Source organism: Cebus imitator, unplaced genomic scaffold (assembly GCF_001604975.1).
Source record: "Cebus imitator isolate Cc_AM_T3 unplaced genomic scaffold, Cebus_imitator-1.0 Scaffold21, whole genome shotgun sequence".
Lineage (NCBI taxonomy): Eukaryota > Metazoa > Chordata > Mammalia > Primates > Cebidae > Cebus > Cebus imitator.
Genome location: NW_016107336.1, coordinates 6431198 through 6450989, shown reverse-complemented (window position 1 = coordinate 6450989; position 19792 = coordinate 6431198). Strand labels below are relative to the sequence as shown.

Here is a 19792-nt window from a genome sequence, read left to right as displayed (position 1 = left end):
CACTTAGCTGAGGGTGGCTATCAGGACACCAAATGAATCTAAATGAAAGTCGGCATGATCAAACAACAAGTGATTTACATTTAGAAATCTACCCATCCTTAACCCCAAAGCTACTGCGCAGTCTTAAAATCAGCTGCAGCCAGGGACAAAGAGCACCTTCCTCCCTGCTTCCACCGTTTTGTGTGTGTGGGGTGGGGGGGGGTGTGCGTGTGTGTGTATGTAGGTTGTTTTTGGTTTGGGTAATAAAATGAAGGCATGCTATGCCCAGGGAAAGGCATGGTCCCTCTTCCTTGTGATGACTATAGAGGCCAAAGAAGGAAATGTGAGCCATGAAAGAAAGCAGCTCTGTAATTATTGGGCAGCTCTTCCAGAGCCTCTGGTTTTCCACCTTTTAGCTGCTTAGCGAACTAAACTCACAGAGAGAAAACAACTGTAATGCTTGAGACCTGGTAAAGCCCTTAAGTGTTTTCTTCACTCACTCCTGTAACAGGGCTTCCTGCCAGGCACAGCTAACTTTTCAAAGCCTTTTTGGATACAGCTGAGCATAGGAAAGGTAAATACAAGCAAGTAAATACAGACTTCATTTTTTGTCTTGTGACATTTGCTCTGAGACATTGAAGAGGCTGTCAATTTCCACTGAAAAAAGAACCAATATGATAAAATTAATGTTGATTCTAAACTATTCCGATAGCCTTGGAAGGAGCTGAAGCATTTTACATGGAATGGGTACACAACTGACCTTAGTTAAATGAATGAATGAATGAACGAATGAAAACAACACTAAAACTGATTTAAAAAAACACTGAAATCTATAATCATAGTAGAGCCTTTCAGTTTCCACATTTGGCTATTTTTATAATAGCCTCCCGTCTTAGTTTAGGTTTCCTGGAAACAGACCTTGAGGCTGTGAGAGTTCTGTGCAAGAGGTTTCTGGAGATGCATCTGTAAGGGACTACAGGCAGCAAGCAGTCTTGCACAGAAGGAAAAAGCTAAGCTATAATGCAGCTTGCAGCAAAGGGCTCGGAGAATGCCTTGGAAGCTCTGAAAGTGAGAAGGTCCCTCAAAGATGTCCCATAGTAAAGCAAAATAACCAGGAATTTGTTTCTCTGCATCAACTAGCCATGGGATGCTGGCTACCCATGAAAAGTGTCCAACGTGAATGAAGCAGCTCTCATCACTGGAGGGGAAACTCGGCAGCGATCCTTCAACAGCCAGCCCTCCCAGGGAGAGTGCCTTGGTCATGAAGCAGGATCATGGAGGGCACTGTAGCGCCCCCTATACTTCCCCTTCTCATTATCAATACCGCGACATCACACGAGAATTGTCTTTGGCCAAGACAGGTCAAAATAATGTTCACTGTATTTACCCTTTATAGCTGGGACACAGAAAAGACAGGAAGGCCTCCTCTCTTTGAAATGCTCACATTTTTTGAGGCTAGCAAAGCCTCTATTCTAGAGAGACTTGATTCACACTCAACGATTTGGGCTTTTATTATCGGTAACAAAACAAAAATATTAACTAAAAGAGCCTTTTGGGTAGCAGAAGTGAGCGCTCGCACCACCGTAGATATTTAAGAAACCACGGAAGGAAGCGTTGAGGCCATCGAAGTCTGGTGTCTCAATCTCTCCTGCACTCTATTTGACACATGGTCATCCAGCCTCTCCTGATCTTCACTTGGTGCTTACAGAAAAGGAAGCCCGTTCTGCTGTTTGGAAATCATGATTGTGAAAATCTCTAAACTTATGCCGTCCTCCTGTAAATGTTACAGATCCTCCCTCTACCCTTCAGAGTCATGCAGAACAACTTTATTAAACTTTCTACCTGAGAGCCCTTCCATTTCGTCAGCAGAACCCACGACCTGTCTCCACTGCACTAACCACGTCTACTTGCCCAGGCCATGCCTCAGACAGCACGATTCCTAGGCCTCTAACCACAATGGTCTCTTTCCCCTGAAGACACTCTTTGCCCAAATCCCTTCTTTGAAAGTGTTACCTAGAAGTGGACATGGATATGTACCACATCATATTGGCAAGTATGTCATGACGTATTTGCTGTTAACATTCCTTCAGTTCTTAAGAAACCAGTTCATCCCCTGGTAGGTACCGAAATTTTCAATGTTTCCAAATCTATCATCAAGGCTGGCTTTGCATGGTCTGGGGGTGTCAAATGACTAATTCCCAAAAAAGGGGGAGAGATACTTGGGTTTATATTCTTGTTTGCCAACTAGCAAGGAGCCACAGAAGTTACTTTTTTTTAAATGGCCAATAAATTCCAAACATCAGAATAAGTCTTCAAAATGTCATATCCCATTAATAAATTTATGCACTTTTATAAAATTACAACTCTTCTAAAGATTAAAGTTATTTATTTCTTGTTCATGCTCACAATCTATATCCATGAATTAACCAGATGATTCATGAGTATTCGCTGTGTATGTATAACTATCTGAGATATGTGTATGGGTTAGAGGGAATAAGAGAAAGTGAGAGAGAGAGAGAGGAGAAAATGTGATCAAATAGAAATATATAGTTCTGACCAGGCGCAGTGGCTCATGCCTGTAATCCCAGCACTTTGGAAGGCAGAGGCAAGCAGATCGCCTGAGGTCAGAAGTTCGAGATCAGCCTGGCCAACATGGTGAAACTCCATCTCTACAAAAATACCAAAATTAGCCAGGTGTAGTCGCAGGAACCTGTAATCCCAGCTACTCAAGAGGCCGTGGCAGCAGAATCACTTGAACCCAGGAGGTGGAGGTTGTGGTGAGCCAAGATTGCCCCACTGCACTCCAGCCTGGGTAACATCTCAAAAAACAAACAAAAAAAAACAAAAACAAAAAGAAAGAAAGAAAGAAAGAAAGATGCTGTTTTGAGCCAAGAGGAAGAAGTCATATCTATCCCAATGGTTATATGAATGAAATAACCAGGATTTCTGACTAAAAAAAACAGGTTGTTTTTCTGGCTCTCCAAGTAGATTCCCCATTTTTGGCAGGTGTTTTTTTTTTTTTTTTTCCAACAGCCAACCTTTCGTCACCTCTTCTTCCAGACCTAAGATTGCCTCCGGAGAACAAAGCTCCTGCTATCACTATGGGGGACTGAGGAGGTGTCACTTAAACAACTACTAAGTGGCAAATCCCTCTTCTTGATACAAGGAACAATTTCCAGATTTATTATATGAAAAATCATTTTATATACCATAACATATCCACATAAACGTACACATCCATGCAGATAACAGCCCTGGAAAGTACATTTAATAATCGAAAGAGAGCTGTTATAAAGGAAAGGGGGATGGAACAGATGTTTATACTTAGGGGACAGAGATGCACTGACTATATGTACTATGAGACACATTATGTAAAAACGGGGAAAGAAAGAATAACTTCTTAAAAGGCTCTCTTACCATACAGCCACACAGACTTCCTGTGGCTTCTCACAGATGGCGGTGATACTGCAGTTGCTCATGCAGGACTTCTGGTTGTCACAGGTGGAGAATCTCACATCACAAAATTTACACAGTTGTGGAAGCTTGACTGCACCATTGTTGTCGGTGACCATCATGTCGTTATTAACTGAGGGAAGAGAAAGATACATTAAATGATTGTCCAACTGCTAGGCAGCCTGCCAATGAATTCCTGAAGATGTTATGCAATTTTAAGCGAACTTGATGTCATGAGAAAGGCAAAATACTTCCTTCACATCAGAATAGAATTCCCTCATGTAGGCAATTTGTAATCAAATCCATTGTACGGTGGTGAGGGGTGGGGATGGTTGAGTAGCCACTTGCTTTTGTCAATGATTGTCATAAGGCCTGCTTTCTACAGAAATCTCATCATTCAATAAAGAAACCTAGATGGCCCCACTGCATAGTACAGAGCGCTGGGCTCACAAATAAAAGTACCCTTAAGGAAATTATAGTTGAGCTGGGTGAATAAGACAGGAAACAGACCAAGTCAGGGTGACCCAAAATAGAGGGCAGCACAGAGGATGTGGGAGCCAGGCGAGTGTCACCGCCCAGCTGGGCAGGGAGGGTATAACCTCACAGAGCCATGAAGTGCAACGCAGAAGAAGGCACAAGACTTTGCCGCCATTTTCCTGACCAACTCCTTAAAGCGCTATAAGGGTCTTCTTTTCAAGGGACTAGTTCTACTGACTTCTCTCTGTGTTTTAGGAAAATCAGTTGATTAACCGGCACTTACTGAGTGTCTCCTAGACACAGTCCCAAGCGTTGGTGAGGCATTGGAGTTATGACCACAGCAAATAAAAACTCAGTCCACCTAAGGATCTGCTTCCTGTCCCTCTCTGATCTCATCCCTTACCACCACCATCGCCAGCCTCTTGCCCCTTTCTGGGAGGAAGCCATGTTCATTCCCTCCTCCGGCCTTCCACTTGCTATTCCCTTTGTTGAGATTCCTGTCACTTTTCTGGTCTCTGATTAAACGCCACCTCTTCATCCTATAGCAACCTGCAAGTAACTACCTTAGGACTCTGTTTTATTGTCTGCACGAACTATCCGCATCGCATACTTGCTAATAATCCAACCCATTTACCTACAACGCCTCCAGTGCCAAGAAGAGATCCTGTCACACAGACGACATACAAAAATGTTTACTGGATAAATGAGTGAACACAGGATGAACACAAGCAGTTCATGGTTGGCCCTTGATGTGAAGTAGGACAGGATATAGAGCTTCTTCACTCATCTTAGAGAGGAGTGTGATTATAAATGTGATATTCATTCACATTCATTCAATAAAATATGGAAGACAGGCTATTCTTTGCAAAATACATGCTGTATGCTAAGGGCAATTTTTAAAAAGGTATAACACCCCATTCCCCATCTTGTTCCTCAATGAGATCATGATGTTATTAACTAAAGACATTAGTTTGGACAGTCAGTGAAGTATGACAAGGCTACTAGGCACTCAACCAACAAACAGGAATAAGACTTATAGGCTGGACTAAGAAGGATGAAGCACTTAGACTGCATGGGGTGCTGGAGGAGTTGCTGGGCCACAGAACGTTGTGAGGTACTTTTCCAAGGCACAACCCTTAGAGAGGCATAAGCAAAGCCTCGTGTTCCCTACGCTCTTGCCTAGAGAGGAGCACTTTCAATGCCCTTCCACAGTCATTCACTGTCCTATGAATTTTAGGTTCCTGTCATAGAAACTTTGTCCTGCAACTGTCTTTGTAGCTTGGGCATAGCACCTGTTTCCTGGGTCTCTAAAAATATCAACACATATAAATGTAAGATTTGCTTTCTTGTGGTAACAGTAAATATAGAAGAAAAAAATAAAGCCATTCATCCCTCTCGGGCCTCAAGTTCATTTCAGGAAGTATATTTTTAGGTAACAAGCTATTTTGAAATTCTCAGCGTCTCCCAGACCAAGAGCTCTATGCTTAGCTAAAAATATAGGCCGAAATGCTCTCTGAACTGTGTGTTAAATTTGGGAGAAACACAACAATGAATATGTATTTTCTTCTAAAATGGTTATATTTGGATCAATTTTTGAAACAACCAATTTAACCCCTTAGGTTTCCTTACCATTGTTAAAGCAAAAAAAAAGTGAAACCACATTTTGTTTATTTCATACATATGTATTTTTTGTATAGAGTATGCTTTGGACAAGCATCTATTTGCTGATTAGGAAGGTTTGTTGCTTATAAATATAAAATCGAATTTGCATGACTTGAAATTCAGCCTTCCAACATTTTAGAATTTTAGCTAAGATTGGTGGTTATCAACTTTGAGGGCATGCTGAAATCAATCACCTGGGGAAATTTAAAAAACAGTGAAGGGGTCCCACTCCCAGATAGTCTGATTTAATTTACTGGAAGGTAACTGAGGCATCAGGATTTTTAGAAGCTGCCCAGATGATTCTAAATGTGCAACCAAGGTTGAGAACCCTGACCTATAATTAGTTGAAAAAAAAAAACACAAAAAATAAGCAAAAACCAAAACAGCAACCCTCTCTCCCACCACTGCAAGTACATATACAACTTATGCTGAGGGAACAGCACCTGGATGAAGCTGGAAAAAGTTCCCTTGTGAAAAACATGTATCTAAGGAGAGGTGATTAGCTCTCTCACACCTCAGATAGACAGAATTTCTTTTCTGTGCCGGCCACCCCTTTTCTAGCAAGAGCTTAGAAATGTGAGAAAAGTGACAGGAGAGAGCCGTGATAAGGCAGAAATGAAAACAGATGAGATGGGGGCTGGAGCAGGGGTGGCCACAGATGTGTTGACAAGTGCAAGTGGTTTAGGTCTGATGCTTGCAGAACACAATCAACAGGGAAGAGAAAAAAGGACCATCAAAAGAAAGACAGAGAAAGGGAGAGAAAGGAAAGAAGGATGGAAGGAGAGAGAGAGAAGGAAGGGAGGAAGGAAGGAAGGATGTGGGGGAGAGAGAGAGAGAGAGAAGGACCACTAATTTGCACAGCTCCAGGCGTGCCACTGTAATGGGCACCCGGGAGAGATACAGTACATGTCACTTTATGGGTAGACCCAACAAGAGAAAGCCTCTCCATTGAATTTTGAAGAAAAGCCAAACAAGCAACTGTCCTGCAATACAGCCATAGGCACATGGGGGGAGGGGCAGCATACCGTAAGAATTTACACATGCTGAGCACCCACTGTGTATGAGGAAAAGTTGCCAAAGATACAGCATATCACTTCACAAGGATCCAGCCAGGGATGCCACATTTTTCTCCTTGCTATGGCAGAAGCTACCAAAAGCCACCACTGCTACAACTTAACTAGAATTTTTTTGCAAAGCCTGTGTGCAGGACAGGCTCACCACTAGTCAGCGACTCCCTTTTAGTTGACCCTACGAGGCTCCCAAGCTTAACAATCCCAGCCAGCCCTTGAGGTCATATACATTGCAACCTTTGTTTTAAACCAGTATTCTTTTCCTCTATGTGATAGAGGCCCTCAGGTCCTTCCATGCATACCACATGTACTGGTAGAACAGGTAGTTAACTTCAGAGGGCAAAGCTACTCTTAACCTTTGCTGGGGTCACTTAAGTTAGACACAAGCCTTATGAATGCACTTTGGAGTAGGGGAAGAGAAACAAGTACAACATTTGTAGATCATCTGAGAGGGTCCGCAGAATCTCTGAGGCCCATAAGCTCCAGTTAAAGCATCTCAAGCCAACCCCAGAATCCTCAATCGTCACTAATTACGAGCTAAGTAGCATACTGCTAGTCAGAGTGGGATGGGAGCCCATGGGAGGGGAGGGTAATGGTCATTTGCTGTATGGGGCATTGCATCTGTGCACTCCAATCCACAGGAAAAGATGTTATCAGTCACGATGTCACATATCAAACAACATCTCCTTATGTTTAATACATAATGTTTAAAAAGCCAAAGGGATGGGAAGGAAAGTAAATGCATACATGTGCCTAGCTAGGAACAAAGATTCTCCTCTAAACAACGATAGGAAACCCACCTAATTAACCCTACAGCAAACCCTAAACTAACTTCACAATTACTGTTAATCCAGATTGTTAAATTAGTTGAAGTCTCTTTAGTTAAGATATTCTCATATTAAGGCAGTGTATATTCAGCCTTCTGTACCTGTGGGTTCTGCATCTGTGGTTTCAACCAATTGTGGATGGAAAATTTTTCTTTTTTTAAAAAAGATAGTTGTGGTTGTACTGAATGTGACTTTTTTTCTTGTCATCATTCCCTAAACAATACAGTATAACAACTGTTTACATAGAATTTACATTGTATTAGGTACAAGTTATCTAGAGGTGATTTAAAGGATATGGGAGGATGTGTGTAGGTTACATGTAAATATTACAGAATTTTACATAACAGAGTTAAACATCTGTAGACGTGGGTGTCCTTGAGAAGTCCTGGAACCAATCCCCCACGGACACTGAGAGATAACTGTACTTCAGTTCCTACTCTCTGTGAGCAACCAACCATCTTTAGAGAAATTTCTACCCCTAACAGGCAAATTTGTTATTCATAAAGTTCTCCAAAAAGAGGTTCCAATAAGACTGTGTTTCACCTAGAAAGTCATCCACGAAAGGAAGTGAACATGGGTAGTGTGTCTCAGCACATGATAGTATCACATGGTCCATAATATTTCACTTCTCTTCAAATAGGCCCTGAATAATATCAAAACCTTCACTCTGGGTCATAGCATCTTCCCCATTTTATCTCACATTTTCCCCAAGCTCACTGCCTACGGACAGAGCTTCCAGGTCTTAAGAATATGAATTGACTGCTTAGCTGTGTCTATTTCTGGGACAGCACTATTGTCTTTGAGGGTCAGATGAGCAGCCTAATAAGATTTAGACTCATTTCAGATAAATATTAGGAATTCCGAATATGACCTTAGTTCTAATCTTTGAAATGGTGTTTATTATTAGTTGAACCACTAGGTAAAATCTAAACGTTTAACAAATAATCCTAAACACTTTGTCAGAAATGTATTCGTGTGTCACTGAATTCATGCATCTGTGTATCACTGAATTCATGTATCTACCTACTGTTGTTTTTCTGGAATGTTTGTACGGGAAACTTAGAAATTTATTTGTTCTACAAATACCTGTGGATGTCTTGCTTAGTGTTATGTATTCATAGTAAGATCACTGAAATTGAGAAAATTAAATGTATCGTCTCAAAGAATAATCCATAGCAACTGGTTAATAGAATTTACTGTTTTAGAGCACTGCTTCTCAAATATTAATACACACAAATCCTTTGGGAATATTTTTAACCTGCAGGTGTAGCGTAGTGGTATTGTGGGGGCTGGCAAGTTTGAAATTTACAGGGCAGACTGGCAGCCTGGGAACTCAGGCAGAAAGCAGTGCTGCTGTTTTGAGGCAGTATTTCTTCTTCAGGAAACCTCAGTTTTTGCTCTTAAGGCTGTTCAATTGATTGGATAAAGCCCACTCACGTTATAGAGAGTAACTTCTTTTACTTAAAGTCAAATGATTTTAGTTGTTAATCACATCTGCAACAAACACTTCACAGCAACATCGAGATGAGTAGGTACCAGAACCTAGCCACGTACACACAAAACTGACCTCACAGATAGGAAGGGTGCTGTGCCTTGGGTGATACCCTACTGCCAGCCCCCCACGTATTGAGTGGGAAGGCCGTGGACAACCCAGTTTTTGGTCGTTTCCCTTTCTCCACTCCTTCGGCAGTTAAGTGAAATTAAGTACCTATTATTCAACTTTTTACAAGCATTTCTCATCTGCCAGTTCTTTCCATAAGCTTTTCTCTTGAGCCTGACCTCTTAAATGACTGCAAGCTCAGAGGCCCTGATCACCATATGGGACCAGAATTGAAAGCCTTGTTCTCCGAAAGAAGGCTTTTAATTGCCTCCAGCATTTCCGAGTCAGACACTGAGGCAGCCATCTGGCAAACAGCGCCATAGCCTGTGATGCTGGTAACAGCAGCCCTGACCCTTGAGACGAGGTAGGACAAGGCTATTGGCCAGTCACACACTTTCTCCCACCCAGAACAAAGAAGCAAGTCAAGCAATCTGGGAGGATTCCCTGTATAATTCTTCAGGAAAGAAAGACATTCAAAAGCCAATCAGATACCTTGGCCAATTACTACAACCAGCCAACCATCTAACCAACCAAAGAAACAAAAACACTTTGTGATTAAGCCAAAGATAGGAACATTTTAGGAATATTTCCTTTCTCTGAAAATCTATTGCACACTGCCATTGGCACTTCTAATACAATACCTTCTTTTTAGTTTTTAAAAATGTATTTGAACCCTAATGCTTTTTGTAATTATAAGCACCTTGAGAAAAGAGAGGTGCAGGGCTTTCCTTCAAGTGGCAGTCCACATGGTCTCCAGGGCGCCAGGGTCAATACTGGAGAAACCATCATTTAGCTAACATGGAGGCCATGATGCGTGCAGGAAGAAAACAGAGACAGGTGACCTGAAGGCATCAATTCTCCTTCTTACGTAAATATTTTTGTAGTAATAATACTTTAAAAACTTTTCAAGGATGACATAATTAATACTCTAAAATTTCTGTGAAATGGCAATGCCTTACAATTCTTGCTTTTAAATAGTAAGTACTCACAAGTGCCAGAAGAACGGATGCAATTTAAAATCATTATCAATGCTTACTGGAAACAAATAACATATCACATAAGTTCTCTACATTGTGTTAAAAAAAATGCTGCTTTAAATATTACCTCCTGACCCTGCCACCAGAGAATAAGCTCTAAAAGTGAAGGATGTCACCTCATTGCTAATAAGAGAAATGCAAATTAAAAATGCATACCATATTTCACCTAACTCATATTGAAAAAGATGCATAAGTCAGATAACACAGTAAGCTGGGCAAAGTACGGGGAAACAAGCATTCTCATAATGATGGGGTGTAAACTGGTGTAACATCTCAGGAGTACATGTTATTGATATCTATCAACACTGCAAATGCAAATGACCTTTTGCCTAGCACTTTCACTTCTAAAACTTTATGATATTCATTGATAAATTCACTGCAGTGTTGTTTGTAAGGACAAATAGGTTTTTTTTTTTTTTTTTTTTTAACCATTCATCAAGAGAAGTAATAAAATAAATTAGACACATCCAAACAAGGAATACAAAGGAATGATTAAAAAGCAGTGGGCAGCTCCCTGTGGCTATCTTTGTAAGTGTTGAAGCCCAGCCTATGGTACTCAAAAAAAAAAAAAAAAAAGCAAGGTAGAGACCAATGTATCAAGCTTGGGCTGGGTGTCTTCTATTGCCTTTAGAGATCTGTTCTCCACCCTTGGTCACCAGACTCTCTGCCCCAGGAGGCTCATCTTTATGGACTACATCAACCAGCTGTCTTGCCCTCAGTCTCCATTAAGTTTGGCCAATGGGGAGACCCAGCAATATATAAAAGAAGCAATGAGGAGCACATTTAGGGTACTTGTGCTCTGGCTCCCTCTCTGTAGAATGTTTTCCAGCTGGCTGAGTCCCTTACTTGGAGATCACAGGTTCCCTTGAGGAGGTCACTTCCAAGATTTATTTCTTCTCTCTCCTTGCGCCTTTAGGCCTAGCAAGTCAACACAGCAATTACTAATCCCAAGTATCTGTATCTGCACTATGGTTTCTCCCCTTTTGTGGTGGTTTCCCTTGACTCTGTCCACACCTTTATAAGTACTTCCTTTATTAAACTCTCCTTAAATCTCCCTAATTTGAGGGTGCCATCTGTTTGCAACTGGAACCCTGGGTGACACATCACCACTTTCTGTTTTATTATTGCTTATTAAAGAATACACACACACACACACACACACACACACACACACACACAGGTGCACACACACATGCATGCTTATACATGTAGACTACCTCTGGGAGTAGATGCAAGAACATGAAAATCAAACATTATTTGACCCTGTAAAAGGAAAACAAATGGTCAGAAATCTGAGGTTGAGAAGCAACATTTTATTTCATACCCTCTGTCATTTTTGAATTTTCTATTATTTTTCTGTACTTAAAAAAATTGTTTTCATTATAAATAAGTCAATTCAAGGCAGATTCTGTCATGGTAGATACAAGCAGCTTTCATTCAAGTGACAGTTCCACATGGCCTCTGGGCACCAGGATGGGAAGTAGAGAAACCATACCTAATAGGGAGACCACCACCTGGGCAGAAAATAAAGATAAGCTCAGAAGCATCCATTTCCCTATTCATGCACGTGTTTTTGTAATACTAATATTGTTTTTAAAACCTTTCAAGAATGACATAATACTCTAAAATGTCTTTGAAGGAGCAAATAATTCTAGTAAAGAAACCTAGTGAGAAATATATATATATATATATATACACACACATATATATATATTTTCACACTGAAACTGCCTACTGTCAGGCCAACAATTAAGGATATCAAATGTCTGGGATACCCTCAACACAACAAAGAGATCTAAAACAAACACCAGGTTGGTCCCTGCCCTCCTGTGGCTTATGTTCTAGTCTGAGAGGCAAAATTAACAACTGCAGCCTCCTGTGAATTGTGAATAGTTACTCGCCTTTAAATGCAAACATGAGGTCAGAAATGGAGAGACAGCTGACACAGGAAGTGTGTGCGTGTGTTTATGTGTTTATGTGTGTGATATCCCCGTTTGGACTTGTTCAGCCGAGGGAATTTAGCTTTGTAGGTTTGAGTTTCACTAGCATTTTGGCTCATGAATTTAGTAGTTTGCTACGATTGCTTTAAGAAAACTGCATAAACATAAATTTGTATTTACCAAACAATTAAATTAAGGGATTAAGGAATTATTACTTGTTTCAAAGGAATTCATCCAATGAGGTACATTAAACTGAAATCTTGGCTGTATCTTTACACTCAAAATTTTTAAAATGTAATCTACAAGGAAGTTTTTTTAAAGTCTTCTACAGAATGAAACAAGCTGCAGCTGAACGGAAAAATAATTGGCTTTCTCCAGTGACAGACATAAAATAACTGAGCTGGAATTTCAGTTGCATCCTTTCCTATTTAACACTTCCCAGCCCCAATGACTCCAAATAAATCCTAAAAACACATACTTGGTTTTCTTGCTTATTTGTATCAGCGAGGAATGAAGTACAATTTGAGTCCCCCCAATACTTTCTGAATTTTTATTTTTCTGTTGTTTGTTTTTAGTAGCAAAGGATCTGTCTGAGATACCAGCCACATAACAGGAGACAAAACCTAAACATTTTAAATGACTCTTGCAGGTGGAAATATCTACATCATTGCCAAAGGCAGTATTTTAGACCACTTGTGCCATATTCAAAGAACTAAAACAATTTTAGCTTTCTCAATCGTGCATGCTTTTTCATCTCTAATATGACTTATGTGAATAAAATACATTTCTGAAAGCTGGGGAGAAGCAAGCAGTTTATAGCAGATATTGACATCAATACGTGACATTTTTAAGTTTCTCATTGATAAAGCTCATTTTAACAGTGGATTTCTCTGGCAAAGACTGACTGTAGGGACTACGACATGAGCTGAAAACCAGAATACAGGATTTGGGGCTGAGGAAAAGAGGAAGCCAGCTGAAAAAATTAAGCTGCACAAATGCAAATCGTCTATTACATCAAATGAAAGAGTAGAATGCGGCACTATTTCAAGAACTGTCAAAATAATAACTTTATGCCTCTGCTGAGAGGTGCTTTAAAGCTGGTGCTTTACCTAAAGTGATAGCAACTGAGAAAACAATTCTCCCTCAGTCGATAGGACTTGGTGTGCTGTAGCAACAGGAAAATAATTTATTATTGAAAATAAAAGATAATTAAATAACTCTCTTGGTGACATCCAAAACCACACTGGTAAATGGCACAGTCTGAGAGAGGTAAGATATGACACACGATTTATGGAGTTTTATAACGTTCCAGTTCAAATAATATAATTTGTTACGAGCAAAATTAGTCAACATAAACAAAAATGTGCTGCTCTGTGAGAGCCCTCGTATTTTAACCCTTGAAGAAAGGGAGGACAGGCTAAACCCTGGTCCTTTCCTCAAGATGTTTAAGTCCTTCTAGGGAATTTTTAAAATGCACAAAATGATTTTCTTCAAAAAAGCTTTGGAAATAAGAAAGGTCTAAATAAAGATGTATTTTTTAATTAAGTTATTCATTTAGGATTTAAACAATTCTTTATCTCGAAGTACTGAGGTAGCTTAATGGCAAATGAAGAAACTAATACAAAATCTTGTAAGAACAGACTTTTAAAAGGTAGTGACTATTAGAGAATCAAAAAAATCAGTCCCTAAAATGAACCATTTGCCTCAACTAAGCATGGAATTTCGTCCGAATATCAATTTCCTGTGAGAGCAGAATTTTTACTGATAGATTTCTCTGTGGAGGCTTTTGCTCTATTTTTTCAAACTATGCTGCAGGATTCTTGTGCATGCCTGGTACCCAAAAGGTTTTTCAATTACGGTTTTATTAAATATGTGAAAATATTGCTCAAAACAGATGATTTCCATATTTTCTCTAGAAAAGGGCCAGAATACTACCATATTTGGGAAAGGCATCCCTGTAAAAGGTAATATAATGAGGTCCAAGGTACTTGGTTTCTACCAACCAGATAACCTGGGCACAGACTGAGAAGCTAAAGCAGAAATTGCTCCAGTGGGTACAAGAGCTGGATACAGAACACAGATGTGTTCCATTTGGCCTGAACTCTTTCTAAAACACAAACCAAGTTTTAAAATCTGGAAATTTCACATGCAAAGCTGGTTTTTTAATTCCACTTAAAAAAACAAAAAGACAACAGTGGGCCTACTTCATCCCATGGTAACAGTCGGCTGGCAATGAGCTGTGACGCTCCTCTTGAGAAGGTGTCTGTGTCCTCAAATTAGCCCCCTCCGGGACACTCCTTCATGTCACCTACTCCCCGCCTGGCCCCTGTGGCCACCTGACTTTTTACAGTGAATGATTATTTCATCTGCCTATTCAATTCTCTCTTCTAATATTAGGGTTTAACTAGAATGTAAAAAGTCACGATTTAACTCTCTAATATGGATATTTTTAACATGCATTTAATGCTCTTATGTGGATAATCACATTTCAGTTCAAGGAAAGAGGCCATCTACTTTAGAAATCAGATCTATGTGATAATGATTATTATTACCATTACCACAATTAATTGAATGCAGACCAAATACTTAGTCCAGTACTAAGTACTATGATGATTATTTCATTTACTTAACACAACCACCATATAATTGTATCATTACCATTTTATAGATGGAGAAATTAAGGGTCAAAGAGATGAAACAACTTATCAAAGGTCAATGAGAGAAAGCCGTAAGAGACAGTGCCAGTGGTGACACATACACCCTCGTCCTTCCTGACAGTCAACAATGAAATAGATATTCCAAAATAAACGTTCAAGAGTAGAACTTTACACATGTTCTGGTACAAGGCAAATACATGGGTGTGGCCACTAGGAGTTGAAGAAAGTATACAGGGGGCAGGGAAGCAGTAAGTTTCTTAGACAAGAGCTTTGGTTCTTTGCAATTACTTCACTTATTTTAGGAGACATATATAATAACGTCAGCTTGGTGAAGCCAAAGAGTTTTAAGGTAAAAATTTGAGTGTGAGTTCAGGCTCTTAGTGTATTAGCTGTGGGCCACTTAATATCTTGAAATCTCCATTTCCTGATTTATGAAATGGCACCATACAGGGTCATGATGAAGAGCAAACATGTTTGAAACACATGTGAAAATCCTCTAGACAGTAAAAAAAACGCCACACAAACGTTCACTTGTTAGAATGGTAACATTCCATTCAGTGTTCTCTTCACACCAAAGAAAATTGCGGGAAAGAAATGACAAGATAAGTATGAGTTTAGTAAATCTATTCCTACTCATTACTAGAATGTAGCAGTTTGATAACTTCTAAAAAACCTTTTGGGAAATATGAATGAATAGACAAAATGAAATATAGTAACTTTTTGTTACCACTGCACCCTGAAGCTTTCAAAGATACAATGGAATCAATCACTGTTACAATAAAGTTGCCAAGAGTGTTTTTAGGATCTTTAATAAACCCATCTAGAACCAAATCATCTGTTTTTGAAATATTGTTCATAACTAGCATAAGTCTGGCAATTAGGCAGTAACTTGAGAATCAAGTTCAATTTTCAAATCCTCTGCTGACTCCTGCACATTCATCAGGTGAGGGCTGATCTAATTTGGCTTTGAGACACTTAGTGTGTTATTTCATAACATGCTAATAAAATTAGAAAGTTTGACACGCAGAGATGGGAAGGCAACGAAGCACCTTAAGATTGTAGAATTCTAAAATGTTGAAATAAAATTACGTTTGGCTTATTTTTCAAGGAAATAAAACTGGTATACTTTGATTCACAGCTGATGAAAGATTTACAGAAAAAGATGAGCAACAATAATTGTATTAGATTTTTAAATATCTAGTTAAAAAGTATTCTGGCCATCCAGATATATGGAAAGCAATATTCCTTAATCTTCTCTCCTGGAGCTCATTTGCTCATGTAAAAGTTAATTATAAAACATTGCTGTATGACTTCTACTGGAGGAGAATTCACCACACTGGGAGTGGGAGCAGATTGTAGTAGAGAAGGCCCTGAACTGACCATGAGCTGTCGTTGTGTTCAAGAGCAATTACCCAACGCCGTGCCTGTTGGCTAACCAGTCGAACAAGTGGGTTGGCCATGATGAACTTAAAGGTCCCTTTCATTTTGAAAAATGACACCCAAAGGACAAAAAGGCACATTCAGATTCACTTTGGTTTCTAAGATAACACCAAACATTTTGAAACCGCCCCCTTTGTGTTTTTCAAGCAGAGGAAGTGAAAAAAAAAAAAAAGAAATAGGTTTCAAGTATTGTTAAAGCTTCTAGAAAGGACAACAAAGGGCAGGAAATTTGAAACAAAATCTGAGAATCTGCCCTTAAACTGGGCAATTTTGCTTGTTTTCTCACAGTGCAGTTAGATGAAAAAGTGTAAGGTTGATCTTTGCCTTTCCTCTGCATTACTCATTGCTGTCATGACCTTGATGTTATTTGCAGTAAACAGTATAAAGGTCTCCTTGTGGTAAGTAGCTGCAACTTTCACAATGCTACCATCCTGTGAGTAAAATATCTACGCACAGCCGGGCGCAGTGGCTCATGCCTGTAAACCCAGCACTTTGGGAGGCCGAGGCAGGCAGATCATGAGGTCAAGACATGGAGATCAACCTGGTCAACATGGTGAAACCCCATCAAACATACAAAAATTAGCTGGGCATGGTGGCCCACACCTGAAGTCACAGCTACTTGGGAGGCTGAGGCAGGAGAATTGCTTGAACCTCGGAGGTGGAGATTGCAGGGAGCTGAGATTTGCGCCACTGCACTCCGGCCTGGCAACAGAATAAGACTCCGTCTCAAAACAAAAAACAATAAAAAATCTACTCCCTTCCAAGTCCTACTACCGAACCCACTAAGGTTGGTGACTTAGTCTGTTTGGCTGCCATAATACAATATGTGAGACTGGGTCATTTATAAAGGACAGAAACATATTTCTCATAGTTCCAGAGGCTGACAAGTCCAAAATTAAGGCATTGGGAAGTTTGATGTCTGGTGAGAGCCCCCTTTCCTGCTTCCAACATGGCAGCTTGTTGCTGTATCCTCTAGAGAGGATCGGCACTGTTTCATCACATGGCAGAGAGTGGAAGGGCGAAAGGACCCGGGCTGGTTACCTCCAGCCCTCTTACGTGGGACTAATCCACTCCTGACTTAATCACTTCCCCCAAATCTCTACCTCTTAATACCACCGCAATGGGGATTAAGTTTCAACACAAATTTTGGAGGGGAGACATCAGCCATGGTAGTCAGTGAGAAAAAAGGACAGTATTTACATGATGACAGTTGTCAATGGGCTATGGAAAAGTCAAGATAGATTCCAGCAGTGATTTTAAGATGCAAAATGAGAACCATGCACACAGTATCCAAGGTGCAATCTTCCAACATAGTTCTGGAACACAGCTGGCTCCTTCCATCCATGGGGAATGACCACATTTGTGTGCTGAAATAACATTCAGTTCTAGAGATAAGAGTGGAATAAGTGACCTAAACTTTGAAATGTTTTGAATTACCTTTGGCTAGTCAAACTACAATGCTTTGTATTTCTTAAGACAACTCTTTATGAAAGTTCTAGTATGTACCTAACTTTGGTACCTTAAATTTGCTCCACACTGAATATTATCTATTAAACCTTTCTCATTCTGGGGTAAGAACCCAGATGTATAAAATCCTCTGGCCTAACATGGTGAAACCACGTCTCTACTAAAAATACAAAGATTAGCCAGGCATGGTGGTGTGCGCCTGTAATCCCAGCTACTCGGGAGGTGAGACAGGAGAATCACTTGAACCTGGAAGTTGGAGGCTGCAGTGAGCTGAGATCACACCATTGCACTCCAGCCTGGGTGACAGAGTGGGACTTTGCCTGAAAAAAAAAAAAAAAAATTCTGTGGCTAGAAGTGACTGAGAAGTACATTTTGACTATGTTTCATAGTCTTTTATCCATTTTAGTATAATCTTTTTACCAACACCAGTGGAGTTGCAAACTGACTCAATTTCCTGTAATGTCCAGTGTAAAAATGTATGTCTACAAATGTAGTGTCATGATGAAGAGCAAGCATGCTTGAAGCACATGTGAAAATCTTCTAGACAGTAAAAACGCCACACAAGCGTTCACTTGTTAGAAAGGTAACATGCCATGCAATGCAAAATGCATGGAGAAGCAAAAATGAGAAACCAGGGCGGAGGAGGGGAGGAAGTGACAAGCACAGTCTCTTTTTAGGACACTGTACTTGCTGTTCCCTCCAACTAGAATGAGCTTAACCCAGATATCTGCTTCTTCAGCCCCTGACTTCATTCCTATCACTGCTCAAATATCACTTTATCAAAGATGCCATTCTTGACAACCCTTTCTAAAATTATAAGCATCTACTGTTATTTTCAGACCCTTGCACCGTACTTATCTGCTGACACACTGATAGAATCTTGTTTGTTAGCTTGTGTGCATGGACTTTGTTTAATTTGTTCTGCACTCCCCAAATCTCAAGCATCGGCTGGCACACAGTAGCTGGTACTCCATAAACACTTACTGAGAGCTTTCCTATCCCTAAGTCCTCCAAAGCCAACTTTTGTACCTCACCCTGAAGTTCCAGGGGAAACCTTCGTATTTGCAGAAAATGAATGCATGTTTGCGGTTGCTGGATAAAGAATAAGGATATGGTCACAGACAAAATAGGACCGGGGAAAAACAAAAGAGGACATGCTGAAGCCAGGTATGGAGGGTATAAACAGTCAGTGAAGACTTTGAAAGAGAAAAGGCTCGAGGCTTAGCCTGTCTAAATTAGCAACAAAAGGAAGTCAATTTTGAAGTCAAAGAGAGTTTTTCTTTCCGCCCTGGGAGGAGCTGGTTCATGAAAGTGGAGGGCCAGAGCCAAGAGAACGCTTCTAAGACACACCGTGTAAAAGTCAAGGGCATAATCTGGAGCTGCACAATAGCCATGAGAACACGTACATTTATAAATTTAAATTAACTAAAGTTAAATGAAAACAAATATTCACTTCCAATTCACATGAACCATTTTCAAGTGCTTAATAGCCACATCTGGCCAGGAAGAGAGACAGGATACTTTCATCACTGCAGAAAGTGCTACAGGACAACACCAATCTAAAGAAATTCAAAAGGACCTGAGTTCCTCAACTTCTAAGGAGATCTGAAAATGAAGGCCCAGAGGGACCTAGAAGGAGAAGCAGAGCAGAGCTAGAAAAGTAATCGCACTGGAAAGGGCCATGACTGCTGGCCTGGACGCCTTGTGTAATTAAAGTTCTATCCCAACTTCTTAAGGAATGTATCTAGTATTAAATGATTGGCTGTCTGTAGTGTCACTGCTGAGGCAGGGAGAGAAGACAATTAGGGACAAGGAGTAGCGTTCCATGGAAAATCCGTTAGCTCTGAGTGGCAGCAGCAAAAGGTCTCAGAAGTGAGAGAAATGGACCCAACTAGGTTTGCAACAAGCTGACACCTATAAAGGCTCAAGTCAGCTGGCACAACCTCTCAAAATGCAAATCCCTGAGCCTAAGATAAAAGTGAGGCTCCTCTGGCTCCTATGGTATCAAGTAATTCTTATTAAGCCCTATTTCAATGACTGAAACCTAATGCAGAGCCCAGGCGCACAGATTAAGTTTCCAGTCAAAGCCCACACAAGCCTAAATAAAGGAAATTAACATTTTAAAAAAAAAAAAAGAAAAAAACTGGCTGAATTTCTTTTTTCCAGTTGGACTCACGGGTCTC

General features: G+C 40.2%; 1 protein-coding gene across 2 annotated transcripts in view; it reads right to left on the bottom strand.

Annotated features, from left to right (window-relative positions):
- Positions 1 to 19792, bottom strand: part of TGFBR2 (transforming growth factor beta receptor 2) — an 87145-nt gene that overhangs the window by 45887 nt on the left and 21466 nt on the right. For both annotated transcript variants that reach the window (XM_017521667.2, XM_017521668.2), the window contains one exon: positions 3397 to 3565. In XM_017521667.2, coding sequence (XP_017377156.1) covers positions 3397 to 3565 — 169 coding nt within the window. The remainder of the gene's footprint in view (positions 1 to 3396; positions 3566 to 19792) is intronic.